This window comes from Octodon degus, unplaced genomic scaffold (assembly GCF_000260255.1).
Source record: "Octodon degus isolate 3935 unplaced genomic scaffold, OctDeg1.0 scaffold00123, whole genome shotgun sequence".
NCBI classification, from domain to species: Eukaryota; Metazoa; Chordata; class Mammalia; order Rodentia; family Octodontidae; genus Octodon; species Octodon degus.
This window is the reverse complement of record NW_004524699.1, coordinates 3519111-3542918: the sequence shown is the minus strand read 5'-3', so window position 1 is coordinate 3542918 and position 23808 is coordinate 3519111. Positions and strand designations below refer to the sequence as shown.

Genomic DNA, 23808 nt, shown 5'->3' with positions numbered 1-23808 from the left:
TGGCTCTCCATGCCGTGCGTCCATGACAAGCCACCCGAGGTCTGAGCTTCCCCGACCTGGAGAGAGGGAGGCGCTGAGGGCCCCTGCCCTGTGCAGCCAGATGAGAAATGGGAGCACACGGAGGAAGCTTCCGGAGCGGGCAGGAAGCCTCGCCGAGGCTGAATCCTCCGTGCCCTGCGCTGCACTTGCTCTGTGGGCACCTGGCTGGATGGGGGAGGGGCAAGCGCAGTGCGGACTGCGGGATCCGGAGCCCAGGCTGCCGCTGTCCCCCAGCCAGGTGTAGGAGCCCGGGTTTCCCTGCGAGTCCTGGTGGGGACTCCCTGCCTTTCCCTGCTCCCAAGCTCTCTCCAGGACCCTTTGTGGCTGGGCAGTCTCAGGTGGGTCAGCCCCGCACCTAGGCTGTGTCTCTTCCCTCAGGAGAGCCAGGACCTACGCCTACCTCTTTTCCATGCCCTCTCGGATGCCCATCTACCCCAAATGGATGGGTGCCGACCATGCAGATGACCTCCAGTACGTCTTTGGAAAGCCCTTCGCCACCCCCCTGGGCTACCGTGCCCAGGACAGGAAGGTGTCCAAGGCCATGATCGCCTACTGGACCAACTTTGCCAGGACTGGGTAAGGCATGAACCCAACCTGGGACCCGAGCAGCGGTTCGAGGGCCCCAGCCCCGTGGTCTGGGATCTAGTCCCGGCTCCCTCCCTTACCGCGGGGAGGCTCTGCGTGTGTTGCATGACCTCCTGGCGTTGGCATCTCCATCTCTATGTGAGGGTTGGAGCTGAGGACCGGGCGCCCGAGCTCCTCAGCCAGGCCTGAGTCATGATCAGGTCGGTGCGGAGGCCCAAGGGCCATGCACAGAGCTGGCTGGGAGTCTCTGGGCTCTTAGGGCCTTCTGCCCCCACTCATCCGGTTCTCACTCTGCAGGGACCCCAACAATGGTTTCTCGGCTGTGCCCACACACTGGTATCCCTATGCCACGGACGACTGCAGCTATCTGGACATCACTAAGAAGATGGGTAGTGACTCCATGAAGCAGCACTGGAGGACGAAGTTTTTCCAGTTCTGGACCGGGACCTACGAGGCGCTGCCCACGGTGGCTAATGCGCCCACCCCTGTTCCCCCTTTGGATGACTCCGAGGCTGCCCCCGTGCCCCCTGCAGATGACTCCGAAGCTGCCCCTGTACTCCCTGCTGATGACTCCCCAGCTCCTCAGATGCCTGCAGCCATTGGCTTCTAAGGGCCCTGAATTTGTTCCCAGTAGCCACCAGGGTGGGTCCCCAGGCCTGCCTCCTCTCCGGAGCTCTTCCTGAATAAAACTCCACATCTCTCATCTTACTTTGTCTTTGATCTTCCAACTAGGCTAGGGGAAGGGCAGGCCTGTGGCCTCCTGGCCAGTGATGGTGAACTTTTTAGAGACTAAGTGCCAACCACAACCCCTAGCGAAGTGCCAACTCTGCAACTTGAATGCTGAAGTTTCAGTTAAAAAAAAAACTCATACAACTTGTGACAGTTCTCTCTGTTCCCACTGTGGCACAAATGCCACAGCTTCACTGCCATTGCCACAGGTCATGTGTAACAGCAACAAGTGCTTGGCCTGATGCCACCCTGCCATCGTGGTCCATCCGCAGCCTCCAGGAAGTCCACATCTTCATCCTCATCATGGAGGAGGGGAGCCCTGCCCACAGCAGCTGAGGGGGTCTCCTGCTGGCAGGACTCAGCACTCAGCCTCATCCAAAGGCCCCAGGGTGGTCTCCGGGGATTTGGTAGTGAGTCGGGGGGCATCTGGGGCTTTTCCGGGTGAAATGCATGTAACAGGGAATCAAGGGATGTGGGAGCCTGGCTTCAGGAAGCCAGGGCTTGTGAGAAGGCCCGCTGTCACCTCACGGGCTGCATCTGTGGTCAGCAGGGAAGACAATCTGTGGCTGGCAGCAGATACCCTCAGGATTCCAGTCTAAGGGAAGGCAGGTCGCCGTTCCTAGGAGGGATGGAGTGAGCTAAGTCCTGCGGGTCCCCAGGCTGCCACTCTCCCCAAGCCTCATGCTGGCATGTTTGATCCCTTTGTAATTTTTGTTACTAATTAGTGCTGAATACTAAATATGACTCGGAATCAACAAATTCCTAATTGGTAGTTAGAGACCCAGCACGTGTGCAGCGTTTCTTTTCTTGCAAAGTGGTGGCAGGCAGCTGCTGTCTCGGGTCAGGAAATGACCGCTGCAAAATTAAAAAAAAAAAAATAATTGTGGGGGCCTGCTCATTAGCTCGGTTAAGTCCTGCTTAAGCAAAGCAGTCAGGCTCAGGATGCTGTTATTCGAACCCAGATACTCCCGCCAAACCAGAAATGCCCTGAAGCCATCTTGAGGTGCCCCCCCCCAAAAAAATCCTTCTGCCCTTTTGGGGCTGGGGAGATAGTTCAGTAGAATAAGTGCTTGCCTGGCAAATGCAAGGTACTGAGTTCAATCCCTGGTACTACAAAAAATAAAATAAAATAAAATAAATAAAAACCCAAAAAATCGTGATAAAATACTCATAACATAGATGAGCGCTGGCCTATAATCCTAGCCACTTGAGAGGCTGAGGTAAGCTAATTGCAGGTTTCAGGCCATTTTAGGAAACTCAGTGAACCTCATTTTAAAATAAAATTTTAAAAATGGACTAGAAGCTGGCCATGGCAATGCACCATGTAATCGCTGCACTCTGGCAGTGCTTGTGCAATGTCCTGGGTCCTGCCACACACAGGGGGAGAGAGAGAGGGAGGGAGGGAGGAAGGCAGGGGGAGGAGCGAAGAGAGAGAGAGAAACACTCCCCTAAACCATGTAACACACTCATGCCAATTTAACTATTCATTAAAACTAAGCTAATTATATTCAGGCTGTTTTACACCACCATCTCCATTATGGTTAAAGTTTTCCCATCATCCCAAATAGAAACTTGATGTCTTAAATACAAAACACCCTCCTTTCTGTCTCTATGAATCTATTTGATCCTTTGAAGTGGAACCATAACCTTTGCAATTCGCCCACCTTGTAATACATCTCACCGCTCTCTTCCTTTTCGTGGCTGAATATTATATTGTATGTTAGCTGGCATGCCGTGATTTTTTCACTCCCCTGCAAAGTTAGTAGCACCGTTCCCAGTTTGATTTCAAACTTTAGTGTCTTGAGTCCTTTTTTAAACCACTGCTTTGTTGATCTTTTTATTTTTTTATTATTTTTTTTTTTTTAAATTTTATTTATTTATTTTTTTTAATATTTATTTATTTCTTTATTTTGTGTGTGTGTGTGGCCAGCTCAGCCCACCAGGGGGCGGGGCTGGCTGGCATGTGGTGCTGGGGGATTGAACCGTGGTCCCTGATGCCTTGCCAAGCTTGTTCTAAGTAGGTGCTTTAGACCACTGAGCCATCTCACCAGCCCTGTTGATCTTTTTAAAAGTGTGACCATTTGAGGTTACTAATTTTCTCCACTGCGTCTCTATTCTCTATCTGCTACCAATCATTTCCTTTCTTCTGCTTTTGTGTTCAGTTTGACTTTTTGTTTTGACTTAAGGTACACAGTTTGCTCATTGGCTTGTGAACTTTCTTTGCAAAGGCAGGTGGTGACAGCTATAAATGTCCCTGTGAGCAAAGCTTTTGGTTCACAGTGTGCCTTAAATCTTGCCATATCGTTTTCCTGTTTTCATTTTTGCAGAGTATCTAGTTTCCATGGAGAGTCCCTTCATCCATTGGTCATTTCAGAGTATATTTTTTAATTTCCATGTTTGAGAGCATCCTTGTTTCCCTTCTGCCGTTGATTTCCTGTTTCATTCTAGTGTAGCTGGGAAAATATTCTATGATCGCCAATCAGCTAACACTTGTGTCATGGCCTGTCACACGGTCTATCCCAGGTGATGTCTCTGGTGTCCCGGAGAACATGGGTTCAGGGTTGAGTAGAGTGTTCGTGTAGGCTTGTCCTCGGTCTAAGCTTTTTATATCACCGCTCACGTTCTACTTCCCCTTAGATTTTCTGTCCATGATTGGCTGTTTTGGGGTTTTTGCTTTTTGAGACATGGTCTTGCTATGCAGTTCAGGCTGGTTTGAACTTACTTTGTAGCCGAGGCTGGCCTCAGACTTGCAGCAATCCTGCCTCAGCTTCCCGTCTGCTGGGACGACAGGCACATGAAGGCTCCAATGATACATTTCTCCCTTCACATATGTTGCGTGTTGCTTCAGATATTGGGGTAACAGCAGATGTGCATGTTTACAACTGCATCTTCTTGAAGAATTTAGACTTCTACCAAAATACATTGGCCTTGTCCCTTGCTACTTTTTTTGCTTGATCACAGTCATTATTAAAATATACTATTTCCAGAGAATCTCTTTCTCTCTTTACAGTATGTTTTTATCTTTGCATTCAAAGTGAATCTCTTTGAATATATAACACAGATCATGGAGTTTTTCTCTTTACATCTGTTTTGTTAATCTTATTCTTCATGAACTTTTGGTATTAAGAGATTGAACCTAGTACCTTCGCGCTGAGCTACTTCTTTGCACCCCTTGTTTTTTGAGATAGGGCCTTGGTAAGCTGCACAAGTTGCAGTCAATCCTGCCTCAGCCTCCCAGAGCGGTAGGGTCACAGGTGTGCACCACCACATCCCCCAAACCTTGGCTTTTAAGTTGGAGAGTTCAACCCATTCATTCCCAGTAACTGCTGAGACAGAAGGGCCTAACCTCCCCTGCTCACTTCTTTCCTGTATGCCATTCATGCTTTTCTTACCACTGTTGACTACAACGTCTCACGTTGGGGCTTCCCTGGGGCAGCTCCTGCCAACTCCTATTACATTTCTGTTCCTGTAAGACAGGCTTCCTTCATGGGCTTTGTAATTTGGGGGAACTGAACACTGGGTATTAGAATGCAGTCACTTGGAAATCAGACTGTCAGTGTGTAGCGCCTGCCTGTTGCTTATGGATGGCCTGGGGCTCGCCCTGCTGACGCCGTGTGCAGGCTGGGTGCCTCGGGTCTCGGGACTTCCCGCTGCACCACTGAGAGCCCAACAGATCAGCTTCACAGCGGCTGCCTCTAGCAAGTGCCCCCGGTGGTGGCCGTGTCCAAGCAGACTTGAGACCCCAAGGAGTAGATTCTGCCGGTTCCTCCATTGTCACCCTCAACGCTGCTTCCCCGAAGACTGAGTTTTTACTCTGCTATTTTCTGTGGCAAATGTTACTTTTTTTTTTTTTATTTTTTTTTAAAATTTATTTATTTGTGTGTGCGTGTGTGTGTGTGTGGCCAGCTCAGCCCACCAGGGGGCGGGGCTGGCTGGCATGTGGTGCTGGGGATCGAACTGTGGTCATTTGTGCTTTGCTAAGCTTGTTCCAAGTAGGTGCTTTAGACCACTGAGCCATCTCACCAGACCACAAATGTTACTTTAAAGACGTCCAAATTCCAGAGGTGGCCTGCATCCCCAGCACCTCCAACCCCTCATCTCAGGCGCTCTGGGTACCAGCCAGTTCCATGACATGGATGTGAACTTCTGCCCAAGGGCGGGACACGCTAGAAGCAGAACCCGTGAGGCTCTGCACTTCAGCGTGAAACATGAGCGCCTGTCTTCTCGTGAGCTGTTTTGCTGCAGGAAAGCAAAGAACAAAGCCACGCCGACCAGGCTGTAGTAGAAACGAGGTTTTAATATAATATTCAAGTCTAGCATTTTCTATTTACAACAAATAAATATTGCCCCGCCCCAATCAGTAAACATCTTTTCCTTTTTATACAAATATTCAATTGCCCTCCGCCTCCCCCAAGCCCCCTTCTCTCCCGACCCGTCTCCTGTGGTTTTGCCCAGCCTGAATGCGGTGGTGAATGGCACTTGCAGTGGCGTGAGGTGCGACACCCACGGGTGAAGAGCGCGGGTGATGAGAGCCTCTCGCTCTGCTCAGCCCCGATGATGGAATCTTTGGTGCAGCCCAAGAAAGGCTAGAGTGGTGGCAGGAGGGGCCGGGACCCTGGAAGGCCACGGCCTGGTGCCCGTGGGCAGGAGAGAATGGCAGTGGTCAGTCCCGCTGGCTGCGAGGGCGCCCTGGGGTGCCTGGGGCACAGGTGGCAGTGACCAGCACCTGGGACGATGTCAGGGAAGGGCCTGGAGGGTGGCGCCCGGGGGCAGGCCTCCTTGACAGGGTGGCGCGGTCCTCTGGTTCCAGAAAGCAGAAGGCACCTAAGGCAGCAAGTGGTCCACGGAGGCCAGGTCAGCCTGTCACAGGCAGGCGTCAATCCCGGCAGCAGGAGAGGTTCAGTGAGACTGGAGATGGAGCTGGCCTGGGCTGGCAGGGAGGCAGCAGGGAGGGGCCTGGCCTGGCTACTTGGGCCACAAGCGCTGAGCCACCGGGCCGCCAGAACCCAGGGAGAGGCCCTAGAAGATGCCCTTGGCGATCTTGAGTCCTTTCTGCTTCATGCGAGGGAGGGTTGAGCTGGCTCCGTGCTTGACCTTCGTGCCCTTGGTGAAGGTCCGCTTCTTCAGGATAAAGTCATAGTTGGCAGTAGAGTTCATGGCGTAGAACACGTTGGCGTTTTCAGGGATCTTCAGCTCTGGGGCAGGGGCAGAGGGTCGTCAGGGGTGCTCCCGGGGTCCCCACAGAACACCCACACCACTCAGAGCCTCCCTGGGACAGGCCTGGCCCACAGCGCACCTCAGTGGCCTCCTATCCATCCCTGGACAATCAAGGGCCCTCCCAAGGCATTGTCCGGGGCAGATTATGCAGGGCCTAATAAAACCTAGAGGCTCTTGTTGAAAGGGACTTGGAGCCCGGAAGATGGCTCAGTAGAATAAGCGCTTGCCTAGCAAGCACAGGGGCCTGAGTTCAATCCCCAGTTCTGCCAAAAACAAACAAAAAACCCCACAACAGCCTGCCCCATTGTCCGTTCCCACTTTGACTCCTACTGGGGCTGGGGAGATGGCTCAGTGGAATAAGCGCTTCCCTGGCAAGCACAAGGGCCTGAGTTCAACCCCAGTTACACACACACACACACACAAAAGAAAAAAGTAAAAAAAAAAAAACAAAGAAAGAAAGAAAGGGACTTGGAGCCTGGAATGGCCCTGCTTGGGCTGCAGGGGCACAGCCTCGTCTGTCCAGCCCACAGCCTCCCTCCTGGTCCAACTCTGGCTGGGCAGCGAGTCTCCTTGGGCTCCCGCTTTCAGCCAGCTCTGGACGTGCGTGGCTCCTACTCTAGTGCCCTGGCTCCCCAGGCCTCCGGTTCTAACAGGCGGCACATGGGTCCATGGCCGTCCTGACTTTCTGAGGTCCATGTTTTCCCTCTTGGCCAGCAAGTGCCCCTATCAGAACCCAGTGGGCTGGGCCTCCCTGTCATTAATAATCCCTTCTTCTCCTTCCGCTCGGTGGACCTCGGCCTTGGAATGCCTGTCGTGCCTGGGCACAGTGGCTGACGGGGAAGCCTAGGAGCTGCCGGCAGTGAGGCGGCCCCACAGCACCCAGGGAAGGTCACGGCACATGGTATCCTGCCGCCGGACCGTTGTGTTTCCTGAGCACCAGGAAGGGAATGGCGCTGAGCCCTCCGCCCCTTTGGGACTCACTGCGATCGTCGGAAATGATCTGCACCAGCTCGTAGTCCTCCGGCTCATCCTCATCCAGGTTGTGTTTGTCCATGGCCTTGCGAATGACAGTGGGAGCCTTGTCCTGGCTGGTCACCTGGGTTGGGGAATGGCAGGCCATGAGGTGGCTTCCCAGGGTGCAGACCACTGCAGCCCAAGCATGGCCTCCCATGGAGTGTCCAAGGGCTTTGCCAGGTGTCCCCAGGGTGGCCTCTGTGTGACGAGCAGGCTCCTTCCCAGTGCCCCAGCCCCATTCTCCCCCAGTGGCCTTTCCTCCCCGGCCACACTCATAAACTGCTGGTCCCCAGGATAATGAGATCCTTGAGGCTGGGGTCAGATAGCCGCTGGTCCAACCATGAAGGCGGAAAAGCTGGCTGCATATCAGTGGTCCTCTGAGACCCAGGCCTGCTCTTCCCCAGGGGCTGCAGCAGCGTGGGTGACACAAGCCAGAACCCTGAGCACCTGGACCCTGGCCCAGAGCATAAATGGGACCCAGACACAAGGCCGTGCAGGAGGGGGCTGCTGACAGCCATGCCAGCTGCGGGCGAGTCAGGCAGGTGGTGTGCGTGTGGTCACAAAAGGCTCCTCTGAAGCCAGACACCTGGAGGTGGGCAGGGGTCCTCCCCAACGCCCACACACATTCTGTGGGCGGATCCTGTCGGCTGTAGGCTCCAGTGATACCCAGACTCTGACAGTGCTGGCCCCTGCATAGCCACCAGCCTGGTGCGACCCCCCTCTCTCTGTCCCTCTAAGAAAGGGCCTTACGGAGCAGCCTGAATGCTGCCCTGCCCTGCCGACCCTGACCGCACAGCCCCGGGGGCTGGGCACACGCTCTGCCACCTCCGCGCTGGTGCTGGCCACTGCCTGCTTCGCTCCTGTCCACCCAGGCTGAGCCGGGGCAGGCACCCTCGCTCACCAGGATGCTCTTGTACATGTTGCCGTTGTCCACATCCAGGCTGACACGGATGATGCAGCAGTCGCCCACCTGCTGGTTGTACAGCGGCAGTGAGGAGCTATAGCTGCAGACCCCTGAGACGGAGCGCTTGTGGGTGCGCGTGGTGGCCACGGGTGTGGTGGAGGCCGACGAGGAGGACGTGCTGCTGGAGGCCGAGCTGATGCCTGAGGTCTCTGGGGAGGACTGGGAGGCCGACTCCCAGAACTGTGGGGGACAGAGTCGTCAGCGGAGCTGGAGTCCTGAGGGCCATGGCCAGAAGGGGGGGGCAGTGGGTGGTCAGTCACCTTCTTGTCCTGGCCATCCGGGGACTCTGGGACAAAGCTCATGTTGATCTCCTCTACATCCGAGCTGGAGGAGCCGGCTGAGTGCATGCTGAGGGCGTCGGCGATGTCCCCGCTGCTGAGGTAGGGGCCGCACCTGAGCTGGTCACAGGACTTGGAGTGGGAGCTGCCGCTGGTACTGAGCTCGGTGCTGGGGGCCTGGCGGCTGGACGGAAGGTTGGGTGGCATGAGGGGCCCCCAGGGCCTTCAGCCACACTGCTGCAGCCCGTGGCCCTCCATGCTCCAGGCTGTGAGCTGGGTCAGGTGTCGGGCTCCTAGCCCCAGCTGCCGAGATCATTTACTAGCACCCACTCACGTTGGGGAAGCCGAGGCCCACGGCACTGTAGGCTGGGCCCGGGTCTCCCTTGTGGCTACTGAGCCCACACTTGGCCCTGAGCGACTCCCGTCCTGGGCCAGGCACTTACTCGCTCCAACGCTTGACGATGGCTGTGCTCTTCTTGGACTTGAGGGTGTTGCTGGCCGACTCGGATGGGGGCTCCAGCTCGCATGACAGGCTGTAGCTACGGGCAAGAGGGGCACGAGGCTGGCAGGAGCCACGTGTTCCCTGGGGCCCCCAAAGCTGGAGCTCAGGCACCACTGCTGCCAGCAGGCCAGAGGCGGGACCCTGACGGTGGCCTGGGCAGCAGGCGGAGCCAGGCACAGCCCACGCTCGCTGTCCCCGGTCCTGCCCCCTCACCTCTCAGCCTCGCTGAGCCGCTCCAGGGCCCCGAGCCAGGCTGCAAAGTGCTCCTCACGCGCAATGCTGTAGTTGTTGCAGGCAGACTGCAGCAGTTTGATCTGGGCGATCACCTCGAATTCCTGGGGCAGAGCAGGGGCAGGTGGCGGCTACCTGGGCGGGTGCTGGCCTCGGGGCCCCCACGGCAGGCTCCTCCCTGTTCTCAGAAGGGTTTAAGCCGCCAGTCCCAGGAAGTTGTCCGGACACCTAAACTGTCTCTACCCCCCCTAGGGAGGCTCCTCTCTGAACCAAACCTCCCCATGAACCAGGGGCATGGAGTCGAGCGTCCCTCCAGGCAGGACCCCCTTCTGACATGCAGCAGCCACTCACCTTCCTCCTCTTCTCAAAGTTGATCAGTCTTCCCTGCAAGGTGGATAGCAGCGGACATCAGAAAGCTGCCCCTCCCCCACTAGGGCCTCTCACCGCATGCTGCACTACCAGGAGTGTCCACCAGGGGGCAAGGTGAACCCACACCAGGACTAAGATGGGCTGCGGGTGCCGCCAGGACCGGGGACCTGGGGGCAGAGGCTCTTGAACTATTTGCCCTGTCTGCCCTCTCTGAGGACAGTGGAGAGGCTGAGGCTTTGAGTGAGATGGTCCTGCTCGGTCACCAAGAGCCTCCTGGACTTGGAGAGTCCAGCTCCACTCTGCAGGCCACAGCCATTTCTCGAGACTGGCTGTGCCCAGTTTGACCAAACCCTGCTGCCACCCCAAGGCCAGGCAGCTCTGGGGTCCCTGGAGGGAGGGGCCAGCCACAAGGCTCCCGCGAGTACTGAGGGCCAGGGGCAGGATCCAGCCCTCCAGAGCTGCTCCCCACCGCAGCTCCGGCCAGCTCACTCACATATAGATAGTCTTTCATGGCAGTGTCCAGCATCACCAGGTCAGTGAGGAACGTGCCCAGGTAGGGGACAGTGCCTTGGATAACACCCTGTGGCGGCAGGCAGAAGGTGGGAAGTGAGGCCCAGGGGCCCTGGCCTCCTGCTCCTCGTTGCCTGGGGAGCTCAGCCAGCCTTATTCTGGGTTCCCTTCCTAGATCCCACGGTCCCCACACTCTTGGTCACCTCCCAGCTTGGCATTTTGAAGATTCCCCAAAGCATGACAACCCCTACCCACACCCCTCCCCAAGGGCTGTGCCTGGCCCGGCTCAGGTGGTTGCATCTCATCCCCCACAGGGCCAGCTGGTCAGGTTGGGCACCTGAGGCAGTAGGACAACAGAGTCCCAGGGCTGGGGATGCCCCTCCCCGCTGGGCCCGAATGGTCACGCACCATCTCCTTTGGCCGCCTCTGAGCTCGCCTGGGGTTCATCTCCAGGGTGGCAAACTTGGAGGTCCCTTCCTGCCAGTGATGACCATGGGGTCAGTGAAGCTGTCTCCCCTCACCCTTCCAGCACCCCAACTTTGACCTTACTGGTTCCCAGGCTTCCACAGCCCTCAAGAGCCCAAAGCCTAGGGGTGCTGCTGGGCCTCCTTGCAGCAGGAACCACATGCCCCCTGCATGGTGGGCACAGGCCTCAGGGTCACGTTCCTGCCACGGGCTCGGTCTTGCCCTGGCCCCCGTCCTGCATGCTCCCCCTGGACCCCAGGACCTGCTGTGACGGCAGCACCCAGACTGCTCACTCCTGCAGGAAACCAAGGCCAGAGAGAGTGGCAACTTGCCTGGGGCACCGCAGGGGTGAGGAGCGCAGCCTCAGCTTCATTGGCCGCACTAGGGCATGCAGCCAAGCAGAGCCCCAGCAGGGTGGGGACAAGGGGTCTGTGTCCCCTGAGTGGGGCCCTTGGCCAATCCAGAAGCTTCCGTTCTCCACGAGCCCCTTGCCATGCTCCCCTGCAGAGAACTCTTGCCCTTGTCCCCAGGACCGGGAACTCCCAGAGCCACCTGAATGCCAACACACCAGGGCAGAGTAACTGCTTCCTGTCATGCGCCTGCTCTGGGCCAATGGGGACCCTGAGAGTTCATCTGCCTCTGAGCCAGCGAGGCGTATGCCATGGCACTGGGGCTCCTGGTGGCCCTGCAGGTCCTCTGGTGCCTGTCAGCATTCTCTGCTGTAGGCAGAGGGCGGAGCTGCACAGTGTACCTACTTCTTCCTCCTGGACCTTCTGGCCCAAGGGTGGCCCCCAGGGCTCCCATCCCAGGAAGCCCCTCCTTGGGAGTGCAGTGCAAGCAGACAGGCAAGCGGGGCCTGGTTCTGTGGCGCAGCGTGGGGCAGCGGCGAGGCAGCCACACCCCCTTCCATCTACCCAGCGAGTGTGGAGGATGCTAATTCAGCCAGGACGCCGGGCAGCTGTGAGTCCCAAGGGCTCGCCCATGCTCCTGAACAACCAGCTGCTCGCCTCACGTCCAGTGAGTGGGGGCCTCCAGTGCCCCAGCGGCCCCGGCTACTAAGGCCCGAAGAGATTCCCTCTTCCCTTCCTCTGGGGAATCCTGCAAAGAGCCTTTCAGACAGGAGCCAGCACCCCCGCGCCGTGTTTCCTTAGCCCCCGCTGACCTTGATGAGCAGCTCTCTGCTCAGTGAGTAATTGTTCTCATCAGAGAAAATCTCAGACAGTTTTTGGAATATCCGGACACTGTCCCTGGGAAAGGAAGAGAGAAGGGGCTGGTCAGGAGCGACAGGGAGAGGCAAGAGGCAAAGCCAGGCTCCTCAGCGGGCTCTGTGTGCCCGAGAGGGGGACCCCTTGGGCTAAACACTTGGAAGACCCACATGGGGTCTCACCGATGTCAGGCAAATGGAAGCTGAGTGCTGAGGCAGATGTGCCGCCTGGCCTAGGAGCCCCCACCCCAGTGGCCCTGCCCTCAGGGCCTGTGGCCTGGGCCTGCTGCGCAGGGTGTGGGAGACCCACCTGGAGACGTCTTCCCACGTCTTCTTCAGGCGGTGGATGGCGTTGCTCTGCAGGGCAGAGAGAATCGCGTAGAGGGAGGAGAAGTTCTTCAGGACACGGCACTCCTGCAGGGGGGAGGACCCTGAGCCATGCTGGAGCTCAAGCCAGCCTTGCCCTGGCCCTGGACATTGGCAAGCCCCTGACGGGTATACGTGGGGCCCCAGGGGGAGAGAGAGTGGGATTTCAGCCTAAACTGAGAAGTCTCAGTGGGAGGGGGGCCCCCGCAGAGGACCTGGGGGCCAGGAAGAGGAGCCTGGTGCCTGCAGGGCTCTGACCCCAGGCCACATCTGAGAGCAGGAGAGGGGAAGAGGGTCCTGGGTCCCTCCAGCAGCATACCCTGGCCACCTCGATCCAGTGCTCCACCACCCGGGCCCTGTCCGAGGCCTTCATGCTCCGGTCCCCAAGGCAGGTGGTGATGACACAGTTGGCCACATTGTTGAACTGGGCGACGGTGGCACGGATGGTGGGCGCCAGGTGCTCCTTGCCCTTCTTGTCCCGCTGGGACCAGATGGAGCCCAGGCAATGGTAGGGTACCACCTTCTTGAACAGCTCCTGGGGAGAGGGTCTGTTTCACCAGGCGCTGCCACAGGCCATTGTCCCCCAGGGCAAGACTGCACCACACAGGCTTGGAAGCTGAGGAAGTGGCTGGAGCCGCGTGGGACTCCCTGGGTTTTGTTCCCTGACTACTGAGGAAACCGCACACAGGAGTGATCCAGGGAAATGACAGTGGCAGGAGGAAGACAGCAGCGTCTGCCCCACCTGTGGCTTGCACCTGCTCAGACTGGGGCGCACCCCCAGGGCTGTGTGCACATTCGCGTAGCTTCTAGTTTGAAGCAGGTGTGTGCTAAGTGCTGAGGTTGGCGAGGGGTGGACGGTGGGGCCCTGTCTGGGTGCACCCCTCCCCCACAAGCCTTCTGCGCCCAGCCTGTCAGTCCTGCTGCAGGAATCCTCCTAGGGGAGGCAGGGGTGGGCCTGAGTCTACTGCCTTGGGGCAAGGTGAGGCTCAAAAACTTGCCCTGGTTACAGTGTGTGAGGTGGAGCCGAGATTTGGACAGAAATGCAGGCTCTGGGTGAGGGAACAGCAGGTCTGGGTGTCAGGGGCCCAGAGAAAGAAGCCCACCCCTCCCTGGCCCTTGGAGCCTGGTACACTCACCGCGTCCATCAGCGTGAACTGCTCCGCCACCAGGTCAGGAGGGAACACCAGGACATGAGGCTGCTCCCGGCTCAGTCCATTCTCTGCGGCCCCCGGAGGAGGCGGCCAGGGTGGCTCGACAGATGGCCCGGGGCCCGGGGCCAGCTCCAGCTCTGGAGTCTGTGTCTGAGCGGGCTCCGGCTCCTCTGCAGCAGCCACTGCACGTGGCTCAGGCTCCAGCAATGGCTCTTGCTCTACAGCAGGTGCTGGAGCCAACACGAGCTCGGAAGCCACGGCTGGCTCCAGCTGGGGGCCTGAGGCTGGCGCAGCTATGGGTGTGGATGTTAGGAGCGGGACCGGAGCTGGCTCCAGCTCTGCAGCAGGCCTTAGAGCTAGCACTGGTGCTGGTGACAACACTGAAAGAAAAGACGCCCCATGTGACTGCTGTGCCCGGGCCTTTCAAAGAGAGCGTCCTGGTTGCTGACCACCAAGAGGACCTCCCTGTCCAGGCTGCAGCTAAAACCCCTGCCCCCAGCCCCCAGCCCTGTGCTAGCCTGGTGCCTCCCGCCCAGCGAGCCCAGAGCAGACCCCTCCTCCTGTGCTCTTAGGTCCCCACCCAGGCCTCCTCACACTCAGGCTCAGTCTCGCTGGGCTCCATGTCTTCCAGCTGGGCCAGGAGCAGGTGGGCGCGGCGCTCCAGGTCAGAGCCAGGCATGTTGAGCTGCACATAAGCCACCAGCTGCTTGAGGCAGGGAAAGTCTGGAGGCTGGCAGAAGTCCTCCGAGTACTGGTCCAGCCAGGTGCCCAGGATGGAGGAGATGGCGCTGAGGGAGGGCAGGTGGGTAGCCGTCAGGGGCCTGGCCTCCCCACCCTATGGGGCCGGCCAGCTCTCCCCTTGCTCAGAGAAGCCCCCTGCCTGCCGGTGATGCCTCAGGCTGCAAGCACTGTGGTCTCTGGGGCACATCTGGGACACACGTGCACAACTGCCCTGCAGTCACCAAGCCCTGGCAACAGCTGAGCAGGTTGCTCCCTGCAGTGCAGTATCTGCCCTGGACATTCCAGCTCAGAAACTGGGACTGCCCCCCAGGCCCCCGCCAACCCTGCCCCACTCCTCTCCCTCCTTGGGCAGACAAGGCCAGGCCCGTGCCCTCCCAGAGAACCACAGGGGTGAGGGCTGGTGTGCGCCCGCTCTCCCAAGCTGCAGGTTCCCACAAGGAGCCCTCGCTCTTGATCCAAAGCCCACTTACTTTCTGAGTTGGTCCTGCGGCCCGCCGTCCTCGCTGGAGTACGGGAGGATGCAGCCATATCTAGAGGAGGCCGTGAGGGCGTCACATCTACTGTACCTGCTCACGACGACGTCTAGTATTACTGGGCGAGCCCCCGAGAGAAAGGGGGCCCAGGATGGCAGGGACGTCCCTGCCTCCTGCACTGCATCATATGCTGCCTAGAGACACATCTGCGTCTCCGCAGGTATCTCCGCAGGCCCCAGGCCCCGCGGGCCACCCCAGGTTCTTTTACTGGCTAGTACCCAGACAGGAGTCACCCAGACAAGAGTGCCCCAGATCAAACTGCTTTGCCTCGGGCCTCAAGTAACGGAGGCTGGAGCATATCCAAGCTCTTCCCACCTGGTCCTCATGACACCCTCCAAAGGGTGCAAGCCAGGGTGCAGAGGGGTGCAAGGCCTTCCCAGCCCCCACCAGCAGGCAGTGAACCCCCGCCCCTCCCCCATCCCTGGCTTGGAGGTGGGTGTGCACCTTTTGAAGAGCAGGTCCAGCACCTGCTGGGTGGTGGTGAAGGCTCGGTAGGTGCACAGGAAGACGGTGACGTAGGAAAGGTCGCTGCCCTGGAAGGCAGGCACCAGGTGCTCCACCAGCTTCTCCAGTGTGCCCGCCTTCACTGTCCGCACCTTGCAGGTCTCGTAGAGGCTCAGGGCCGACTCATTCTCACACTGCAGGTGGTACGGGAGGAGCAGAGTCGGCGTCAGCACTGCCTGCCTCCAGGAGACTCACGCTGCCCCCGTGGCTTGTGGCCAGAGGTGGGACACTAGGTGAATTTAGGAGACCACTCGGTCTCGGGGACAGGCCTGTGTCCCAGCTACTTGGAAGGCTGAGGTGGGAAGACCACGAGTTTAAGGCCAGCCTGGGCAATCTGGCCACACCCTGTCCCAAATACAGCTCAGCAGCATAGCGCCTGCCTGGCTTGCGCAGTCCCCGGTACACCCCCCACTGTTGTGGAGAGAAGGTCCTGGGGTGGCCCCTCAGATAACTAAGAGCACTATCTCAGCAATTCCTAACAAAACAGCCTAATCTAGAGAGGAGAACACAGAGGCTTCTCTCTCCTGGCAGAGGTTCTTCTCCTAGAACACACAGGAGGTTTCCAGAATGAGGCTGAAATGATCACAGATGGGACTGGGCCCAACAGCATCTGCTTCCCTTCTGGAATATCATGGAGCCGTCATGTCCTGGCTCCGACCCATGGAGACCCTGGATGAAGAACAGCCCACTCGACGTGATTGCGTGCAAGGCCCCGAGACCGTGTGGCAGGACCATCAGCCGCCCGCTGCGCAGGACACGGGGATGAACCCAGGACACTTGTGGCCTCAGGCGAGATGGTGTCCTCCCTCGTACATAGGTGGTGTATTGGCAAGGCCCCTGCACCTGGCCAGGGGTGGGTGGGACCTCGGCCCAGAGTCCTCTGGGATGGGGAGCGGGGCACTCAGGCAGGACAGTCCGGGGAAGGGGCCGTGGGGTGGCCAGGACGGCCCCGAGCCGCACTCACCCCGAGCCAGCGCTGGCCCTTGCTCGCGCCATGCTGCAGCTGCACCTTGCGCAGGGAAATGGAGTAGATGACCCCGTTGATCAGCTCCTCACCGATCTCCTGCGTGGAGCTCTGCAAAGACAAGGCCCAGGGGCCATGAGGGGCTGCCTGGTGGCAGATGCAGGGCCTGGGTCTGCGCGAGCTTTTGCTGCCCAAGGGCGGGCAGCGGCACAGACCTCCAGCCCTGGGTGAAGTGAGAGCACAGGGCAGAAGGCCACCGCCCAGCGCTCCGGCCCACCAGCCAGCCTCGATGGCCCCAGGCTTCCTCACCGGCTCCCTCATCCCCATCCTCTCTGTCCAGCTGGGGGCCCTGGATGACCCAGCCCCGGGCAGCAGCACGAGGCTGGGGCAGGCGTGGGACATCCCAGACCGCCACATCCGAGGCCACTTCCTTCCCCTTCTGCTCACTCGTGCCTCGTGCTGCTTGGGCAGCAGAGGGTTCCCAGGCGCCCGTTGCTCCTCATGGAGGGGCGGATATGAATGGTGGCGGCGCTGGGTTTGCACACAACCCTCTTGGGGCCTTGAAGGAGACAGGAAGAGGTCACCTGGCCTCAACCTGGCCGGTCCTGAGGCCCCAGGGCAGAAAGGACAGGCCCTTATTTTGGGAGGTGGGAGGCTGCCTGCATGTGCAGACTGGTCTGGGACTGCTCACCACGGTCAGCAAGGCCACTAAACCATAGCCACCCCAGGCCAGGCTTCCCAGCTCCCTCCCACCAGTGCCATCCAGGGAAGGGGTGCAGGGGTACACTCAAGGTGGTGAGGGGCTGGGGGTGTGAGCCCTACACAGGGCCACCAGCCATGCAGCGCTGCCAGAGCTAGAAGGGGTCCCCCACCCACTGGGGGAGGTAGTGCAGACTGGTCCGGGACTGCTCACCAAAGTCCAGGTAGAAATGCTGGGTTAGCCTGGCTCTACCCTCTGCCCACCCCAGAGGACCCGGGAAGGCTCTTTGGAGCCATCTGCAGGAAACCCACTTCCTGTGACCGGAGGCTGTCTGCTGGCTCTGGCTCTGCATCAGGAGCAGGGCCAGGGACCTCGCAGTGAGCCCGGAGCTCCAGAACGCCACCTCCTCTGGAGACAGGGCCAGCCCCATTTCTTGGAAGTTAGTGGAACCTGCAGGCACACCCACACCCCCAAAGCTGAATTTCCCTTGGATTCAGGAGTACAAAACAGACACTCTCCGGCCAATGCTGGGCAAACCGCCTTGGGGCAGCCCGGAGGCTGGGAGGTGCCCCCCACAGGCCACAGTATCTCCCAGGCCCGGACAGGTCTAGGCTTGGCTGCCAGAGCCTCCTTCATTCCCAGGGGTTTCAGCCACATCCTGCCCAGCTGGCCTTAGCATGTGAGCACCCTAGTCCTTGCAGCAGTGTTGGGTCTCAGGCAGGAGGTACCTGCCACTGGCCACTGGGCTTTAACCCCCCTGAAAGCCCGGCACAGCGCCAGCTCCCAGCAGGGCCCCATCAGCACTGGTCAGGCAGCCACAGGAGGAGCTAGGGCCAGGCGGCCAGGCCATTTCTGAGCAGGTCCACACAGCAGAACCATATTGAGTCGTGGCCAGCAGCTGGCCAGGGCTCTGCTTGGGTGTCATGTGATCCCCGCGCCCTTCCCCCGCCCCAAGGGATCCCTTCCGCCAGCCTGATATGTGTGTGGAGGGGGGCAGGCAGGAGCCGAGAGCCACAGACGCCTGCCACAGGGAAGTTGCGCTCTGTCGCACAGATGGGGAGCTGCCCCGGCCCACGCAGAGTAAACCCTGTCCTCCCCAGTTTCTTCAGCAGGACAGAAACCAGACTGCTACAGCACTCCTGGGCACAGGCATTGTGACACCTGCCACGCCGAGGCCACAGAGCTGCCTCGGTCCTGGGCAGAAGGCTGGGACCCTCCTTCCAGACACAAAAAGAAAATGGCCAACAGCCCTGGACAGCCTGGGCAGGAGGTGCCGGGATCGGGTGGGTGCCCATAGGTACCCTGGGCTGCCTGCTGTTAAGAGCTCCCTAGGAGCGACAGCCCATGTGGCAGGCCAGCCCCAGGGACACCGCAGGCCTGGACTCCAAGGGGGAGGAGGGGAGTGGCCTACTAAATAGCTGATGCACAGAAAATGCCTTCCCTGAGGGCAGGCGTCCAGGCAGCCACTTTGAGCTCTAAAGAAGAAAGACAGACACATGGCTGGCTGGGTCCTGGGGAGAGGATCCTCCTTTTCCCATCTCCCCACAAGCAATGTCCCCAAGGCCCTGGGATCCAGGTCAGCTAGTAGTGTCTTAGCACACACTTGGCTCAATGGCTGGGAGGTGGCTATATCCTCTGGGCCACGAGGGCGCCTGCCCCCACTATTCCCAGGACACAGCTCAGAGTCCTACCTAGGACAGGGAGAAGAAACAGCTGGGGTGCTTGGTGTCACCTGAGCGGTGTTTTTAAGAGGCCAACAGGATGCCCTGTCCCCAGTGGATGGAGCAGGGAAGCAGCAGGCCAAGCCTAGATTCCCTAAGGTAGAGGAATGGGCGCAAGGGCCATGGAGGGTGCAGGACGGGGCCCAGTCCGGCCTTCTCCCCATGTGCTCACACTACCTTCTCCCATCCTTGCCTCTGCTGTGGCCCAGCTCCCTGCTCCAGGGCACCGTCCTATGGAAGCCAAGCCAGGGCTCCAGATCCCTGAGGCCTCCAGCTGCGCTGCGGCTGCCCCTAAGAGTCCCTAAGAGTCCGGGGCTGAGGCACAGGAAGAAAGGTTTGCCCGAGTCACCAGCTCCTCCCCCACTCAGCAGGGAGGAGAAGTTCTAAACCCCTGTGGACCTCACTATGCTCCTGGGCTGGTGGTCGGCACCAGGGAGCCATTGTAGGCCCCAGTGGGGCCCTAGCTAGCAAGCCCTCTCAGGGCCGCCCTTGGAGGGTGGCTGCCCAAAGCCCTGTGGTGAGAGCAGCCTGACACAATGGTCAGAACATGGATGAGGTCAGTTTGGGTTCAGGGTGGCCGAGCACAAGCCTCACTTACAGAGGTGGACACCGGGGCCTGGGCTGGGGGCGGAAGGTAAGCGCCCTCCACTCTGGTCGTATACTGTGAGCTCCACAAGGGAAGGCAAACGAATGCACCAAGCATCAGGGTCCTCAGCCCTTGGGCACAGGCAGGACCCCCACAGGGACTTGGGGTCAGCCCTGGGTTGTGGGGGGTCCACACTCCTGATTCCCCCACATGCAGCTAGCCCCAGCCTCGGCTGGAGATTTTCAAAGTGCCTTGCTGCCATGAGGGGGTGTCCTGACCCCTGAAAGCAAAGTTGGGGAACCAGCCTGTGCTGGCTGATCACAAGTCCCCGGAAACCTTCCCTGCCAGCTTGTGCCCTGCCACGGGCTACACTGGCATTTGAGTTGGAAGAACATGCTTCAAGTGGGGGTGAGGGACCTGGCCTTGATCTCCCTGTCCTTCTGCCCATGTACTCCCACTTAGGACTGCCATGCAGGCAGGCCGCCACAGGGCAGCCTGGAAGGGGGTGTGGCTGGTGGTGGCCAAGGAGGGCTGCCTGTCTCCATGGCTGAAGGTCCAGGCCCAGCACCGCACTCCTGGTGCCAGGCCCCCTGCGTGCTTAGTCTTCAACCCTTCTCAGGCCCCACCCGAAGGATGAGCAAACAGCAGGGCGGGGCAGGCTCAGGTCAAGGAGCAGGAAACGACAGCCAGGGCAAGGCCTGGACCCCGGGCCGGTGGGGACACACCAGGCCTGCCTGCTGCCTCGACCACGGTCACAGCCTCAGAGCAGAATCTGGCCCTCGTGACATAGATATGGAGGAGGGCTGGAGATAGGAAGGGCTTCCTCAGGTCACACAGCGAGTGGCAAGGCGGCTGGGCCAGTGCCTCACGCCTGCAGTGGAAAGGAAGTTTGCGATGAGTTCTACAACAAAGGCCTGCGACACCACGGCCCGAAGTGCTGGCAGAGCCAGGGCCGGGCCGGGCCAGCTGCCCTGGAGCCCAGGCACGGGCACTCCCCTGGCACTCCATCAGAAAACCTAGCTGTGGCTGCCGCCACCTGTGCTCGGCACTTCAGAGTGCTTGTCAGGCTCCTCAGCCCGCACCAGAACCCCGGGGGAACCTGTGGTCTGGCAGATTCCAGCACAGCTCTCTGCCACTGCTCCTCCTCTGGGTCGGAAAGGACAGCAGGCCTATCTCCAGGCATGGCTGCAAAGGCCTCACAGGGAAAGCAAAAGCCCCAGGCTACGCCTCAGGCCACAAACACCAGTCCTCCCGCTCTGCCCGCAGGGCAACCCACCCGCTCCCTCTCTGGAGAGCTGGGTGCATGTGACGCCGGCTTTGGCTCAACGCACCACGGTGGGGTCTGGAGGGGCATGCTCAGGAGTGCAGTATTTCCGGGGGCACTGAGGCTGGGGCCCCAGTCTGCGACAGGATGGCCAGAGCATGGTGGTGCCATGCCATGGGAGCTGCCCGGGAGCCAGTCCTCCACGGCTGGGTGCAGCCCCCGGAAGAGCCCCGTGTTCTGAGCTTGCCCTTGAGGAGGACCTGCGCTACATCTATCTACTTCTCACCAGCGATGCAGAGCGCCTGGAAACTGCCTGACCACGTTCCGCCCGAGGACGCGACATGCATGTTAGATTCACGTGCTAACACCTCCGCCTCAGCTGTGCTCCACCTCCCGCTCCTTTTCCAGCGCCACCTGAGCCTCCCGAGAACAGGTCAGCATGCCCAAACGCCCCTAACCAAGAGAGGCCAAGAGGACCACGTACCAGCCAATCTGGGCCGCTCCTTCCTCTTCTTGCGCCCCAAAGGAAAGCAAGGATCTGGGGCCCATGTTGAGGACAGTCCCCTTCTGAACGTCAGGTCCCCAAGCTCCTAAGGGGCCCCCCTTTGGGTGAGCAAGGAAGCCCTCCTGGAGGATCACAGTGCCAAGTGTGCATGCGAGGACAGGCACACCCGAGCCTCAGATGGTGCCCCTGGGTCTCCAGGGTCACAGCTAGTGGAGAGCCTGGGGTTCAGCTGAAGAGCTGCATGCAGTGTGATCAAGAGACCAGACAAGCGTAGGCAGCGCCCCGTAAGTACAGAGAAGACCGCATTCTGTCCTGCCCGAGGCACACTCGGGCCTCGAAGGAAGGCTTTCTGAGTCAGGATCCAGCCCTGCACTGACCGGCTCATTGACCTGCTGCAATCTCATTAGTCATTTCATCTGTCAAATGGGCTATTAATAGTCGCGACCCCAAATGACAGAACGCATGCCAATCACCTAGCACACGGCTTTGTGCCACAGAGCACGAGATCACTGGGGCTCTTCAAACCTCTGTGTCAAAACAAACAAACAAACAAACAAACAAACAAAAAAAAAAAAACCTCTGTGTCCCCTGTCCTCTGATGCAAAGAACTTTCATGGGCCCCTGGACTAGAAATAAGCCTCACCTGACCCCACTGCCCTAGCCAGGGATTCTAGGCTGCCTTCCTCCACCACTCTGCTCTGACCCTTGCCAGCTCTTGTACAGCAGGCACCCCAGGGGACACCACGTCCAAGTCCTGGCTGTGACCCTGCTTGGCTGCCTGGGGCAGGGGCTTCCTGTCTGCCCCTGCATCCTAGAAGGTAAGGTCAGCTGCAGGCTGGTCTATACCAGGTGCAACAGGGCAGCGGTGCCTGGAGGTGGCAGGAGCTGCAGACCTGCAAACCCCTCTTGCCTGGCTAGGCCATGGCCTGCCCCAAGACAGGGACACTATGCAGTGACCTCCAGGAAGCACAGAATGCTGCAGTCGGACTAGGTCAGTGGTGGCTTGGCTTAGAATCAAGAAGACAGGCAAATGGGCGAGGACATCTGGCACCACCAAGGAAGGAAGGACTGGGTGGCAGGCTTGGTGGGAGCACGGGAGGAGGAAGGAGCAGAGACCACCTGGTGGTTTCAGGAGGACAGCAACTTCAGGCAGGGCTGCTCTGGCTGACATGTTTCATCCACCAGGAAGTCACTCCCAGGATGAGGGCCTTGGCAGGAGGGACAGGGACTTCCCTGCCCCCTCCCCCAGGCCCATGCTAAATGGTCATTGTCTGGTTTCCGGCAGTGGCCTCCTCTCCTGCCAGGACCCTGGTTTTCCTGCCCCAGCCAGAAGCTTCCCCTCTGATTTCTAAATAGTGGCCAGGGCTGCAACTAGCAGCAGCGAGCAGAGCGATGGGGAGGGAGGGCGCCAGAGCGGCTGAGGATGGCTACCAGGGCAGGGGTGGAGCCCAGCTCTGCCTCTCCCTCAGCTCCTCAGGGATGCAGAGGAGCAGAGACAGAAGCAGCCAAAACATTGGAACCTGCCGGGCTCAGGCCAGACCCTCCCAGCACACAAAGCCTGAGGTGCTGCCAGACATAGTGGATGCCAGATGAGAGCCTGGCTGGTGTGGGCCTCCCACCCCCACTCCCAAAGGTCCTGCTGCGGCCGAGTGATGGGTGGGTGAGGGTAGAGGAGGCCCAGCCTGCAACCTGCCCAGCTGAAGGGGTGCCGGGCTTGGGGTTCCCCCTGCAGAGAAACATACATTGTCCAGGCCCTGTCTCCTACGCCCTCCACTGCAAGGTATCAGGTGCACAGTCAGACAGAGGGAGGCGGCACGGCATGTGGCCCCTGCAGAGGAGACCCCAGAAGGAAGGGTCCAGAACCTCAGCTTGCCATTCTCACACAATGCACAGCAGGCAGACGACTTCCCTTCTCTGAATCCTCTCAAATCCTTACAGATGCAGGGTGTCAGCACATTTTCTAATCAGGCAAAACTGACTCACGCCCTGGCCTGCAAGGCCCTGTCCCTCACTGGCCGGCCACCTGGGCCCACATGCTGGAGGCTGGCGACTCCCTGCTCATCAGATCCCTCTCTCCCAGGACGCTGACCAGGAGGCCCCAGTAGCCTCCATCACCTCTGGGACTCGAGATCGTACCCCAGCCACCCACCCACCCCTACATGCCTGCATGGGGAGCCCGGCACTGTCAGTACAGGCCTAAGCTGACCACTGAGTGAAAGAAGGCCGGCCCTGCGGGTGGCAATTCACAAGCCACAGACGTAAACTGTGACAGCACCACGGGAAGAAGTTTCCCTGGGGTGAGGGGGACCCGGGCCCTACACCCAAGCTAGGCGTGCACTGGGGGTTCCCGGGCACGCGGTTCCAAGGGTCCTTCCAGCCGCCTGAGCCTTGCTGCCTAGGCTGGGTCCGAAGGATTTCCGCGGCAGACACCCCGTCCCCTCCCGACGCCTGCGGCCAGGCTCACCCACCTCGAGGCGCGGCAGGTCCGGGTCGAGCTGCGTGAAACTGTGCAGCACCACCGGGCAGCTGTCGGGGACGCCCACCTCCAGGCGCACGGCGTCCCACACGCTGCGGCTCCGCCGGGAGCCCGGGAACAGTGGCTCGGCGCCGCCCGCGGGCGCAGGCGCCTCGGCCCACATGCGCTGCACCATGGACCGCTCCGCGCC

General features: G+C 59.7%; 2 protein-coding genes across 7 annotated transcripts in view; one reads left to right on the top strand and one right to left on the bottom strand.

The window, feature by feature from the left end:
- Cel (carboxyl ester lipase) overlaps nt 1–1234 on the top strand; it is a 31614-nt gene extending 30380 nt beyond the window's left edge. The window contains exons 17-18 of the mRNA XM_023700250.1: nt 418–615; nt 922–1234. Of these exons, the coding sequence (XP_023556018.1) occupies nt 418–615; nt 922–1234 (511 nt within the window). The remainder of the gene's footprint in view (nt 1–417; nt 616–921) is intronic.
- A 4436-nt stretch (nt 1235–5670) lies between these two features.
- Nucleotides 5671–23808, bottom strand: part of Ralgds (ral guanine nucleotide dissociation stimulator) — a 37331-nt gene continuing 19193 nt past the window's right edge. The window contains exons 1-18 of one of the 6 annotated variants that reach the window (XM_023700453.1): nt 23611–23802; nt 16367–16477; nt 15343–15536; nt 14836–14931; nt 14219–14412; nt 13610–14004; nt 12793–13008; nt 12418–12521; nt 12066–12144; nt 10847–10915; nt 10422–10508; nt 9911–9943; nt 9542–9663; nt 9270–9365; nt 8809–9010; nt 8486–8728; nt 7552–7666; nt 5671–6548 (exon numbers count right to left, since the gene is read on the bottom strand). In XM_023700453.1, coding sequence (XP_023556221.1) covers nt 6373–6548; nt 7552–7666; nt 8486–8728; nt 8809–9010; nt 9270–9365; nt 9542–9663; nt 9911–9943; nt 10422–10508; nt 10847–10915; nt 12066–12144; nt 12418–12521; nt 12793–13008; nt 13610–14004; nt 14219–14412; nt 14836–14931; nt 15343–15536; nt 16367–16477; nt 23611–23793 — 2715 coding nt within the window. In that variant the 5' untranslated portion in view covers nt 23794–23802 and the 3' untranslated portion in view covers nt 5671–6372. Of the gene's footprint in view, nt 6549–7551; nt 7667–8485; nt 8729–8808; nt 9011–9269; nt 9366–9541; nt 9664–9910; nt 9944–10421; nt 10509–10846; nt 10916–12065; nt 12151–12417; nt 12522–12792; nt 13009–13609; nt 14005–14218; nt 14413–14835; nt 14932–15342; nt 15537–16366; nt 16478–23610; nt 23803–23808 lie in introns of those variants that run through there. The other 5 variants (XM_004640424.2, XM_004640426.2, XM_004640425.2 and 2 more) reach the window with 5 other exon arrangements.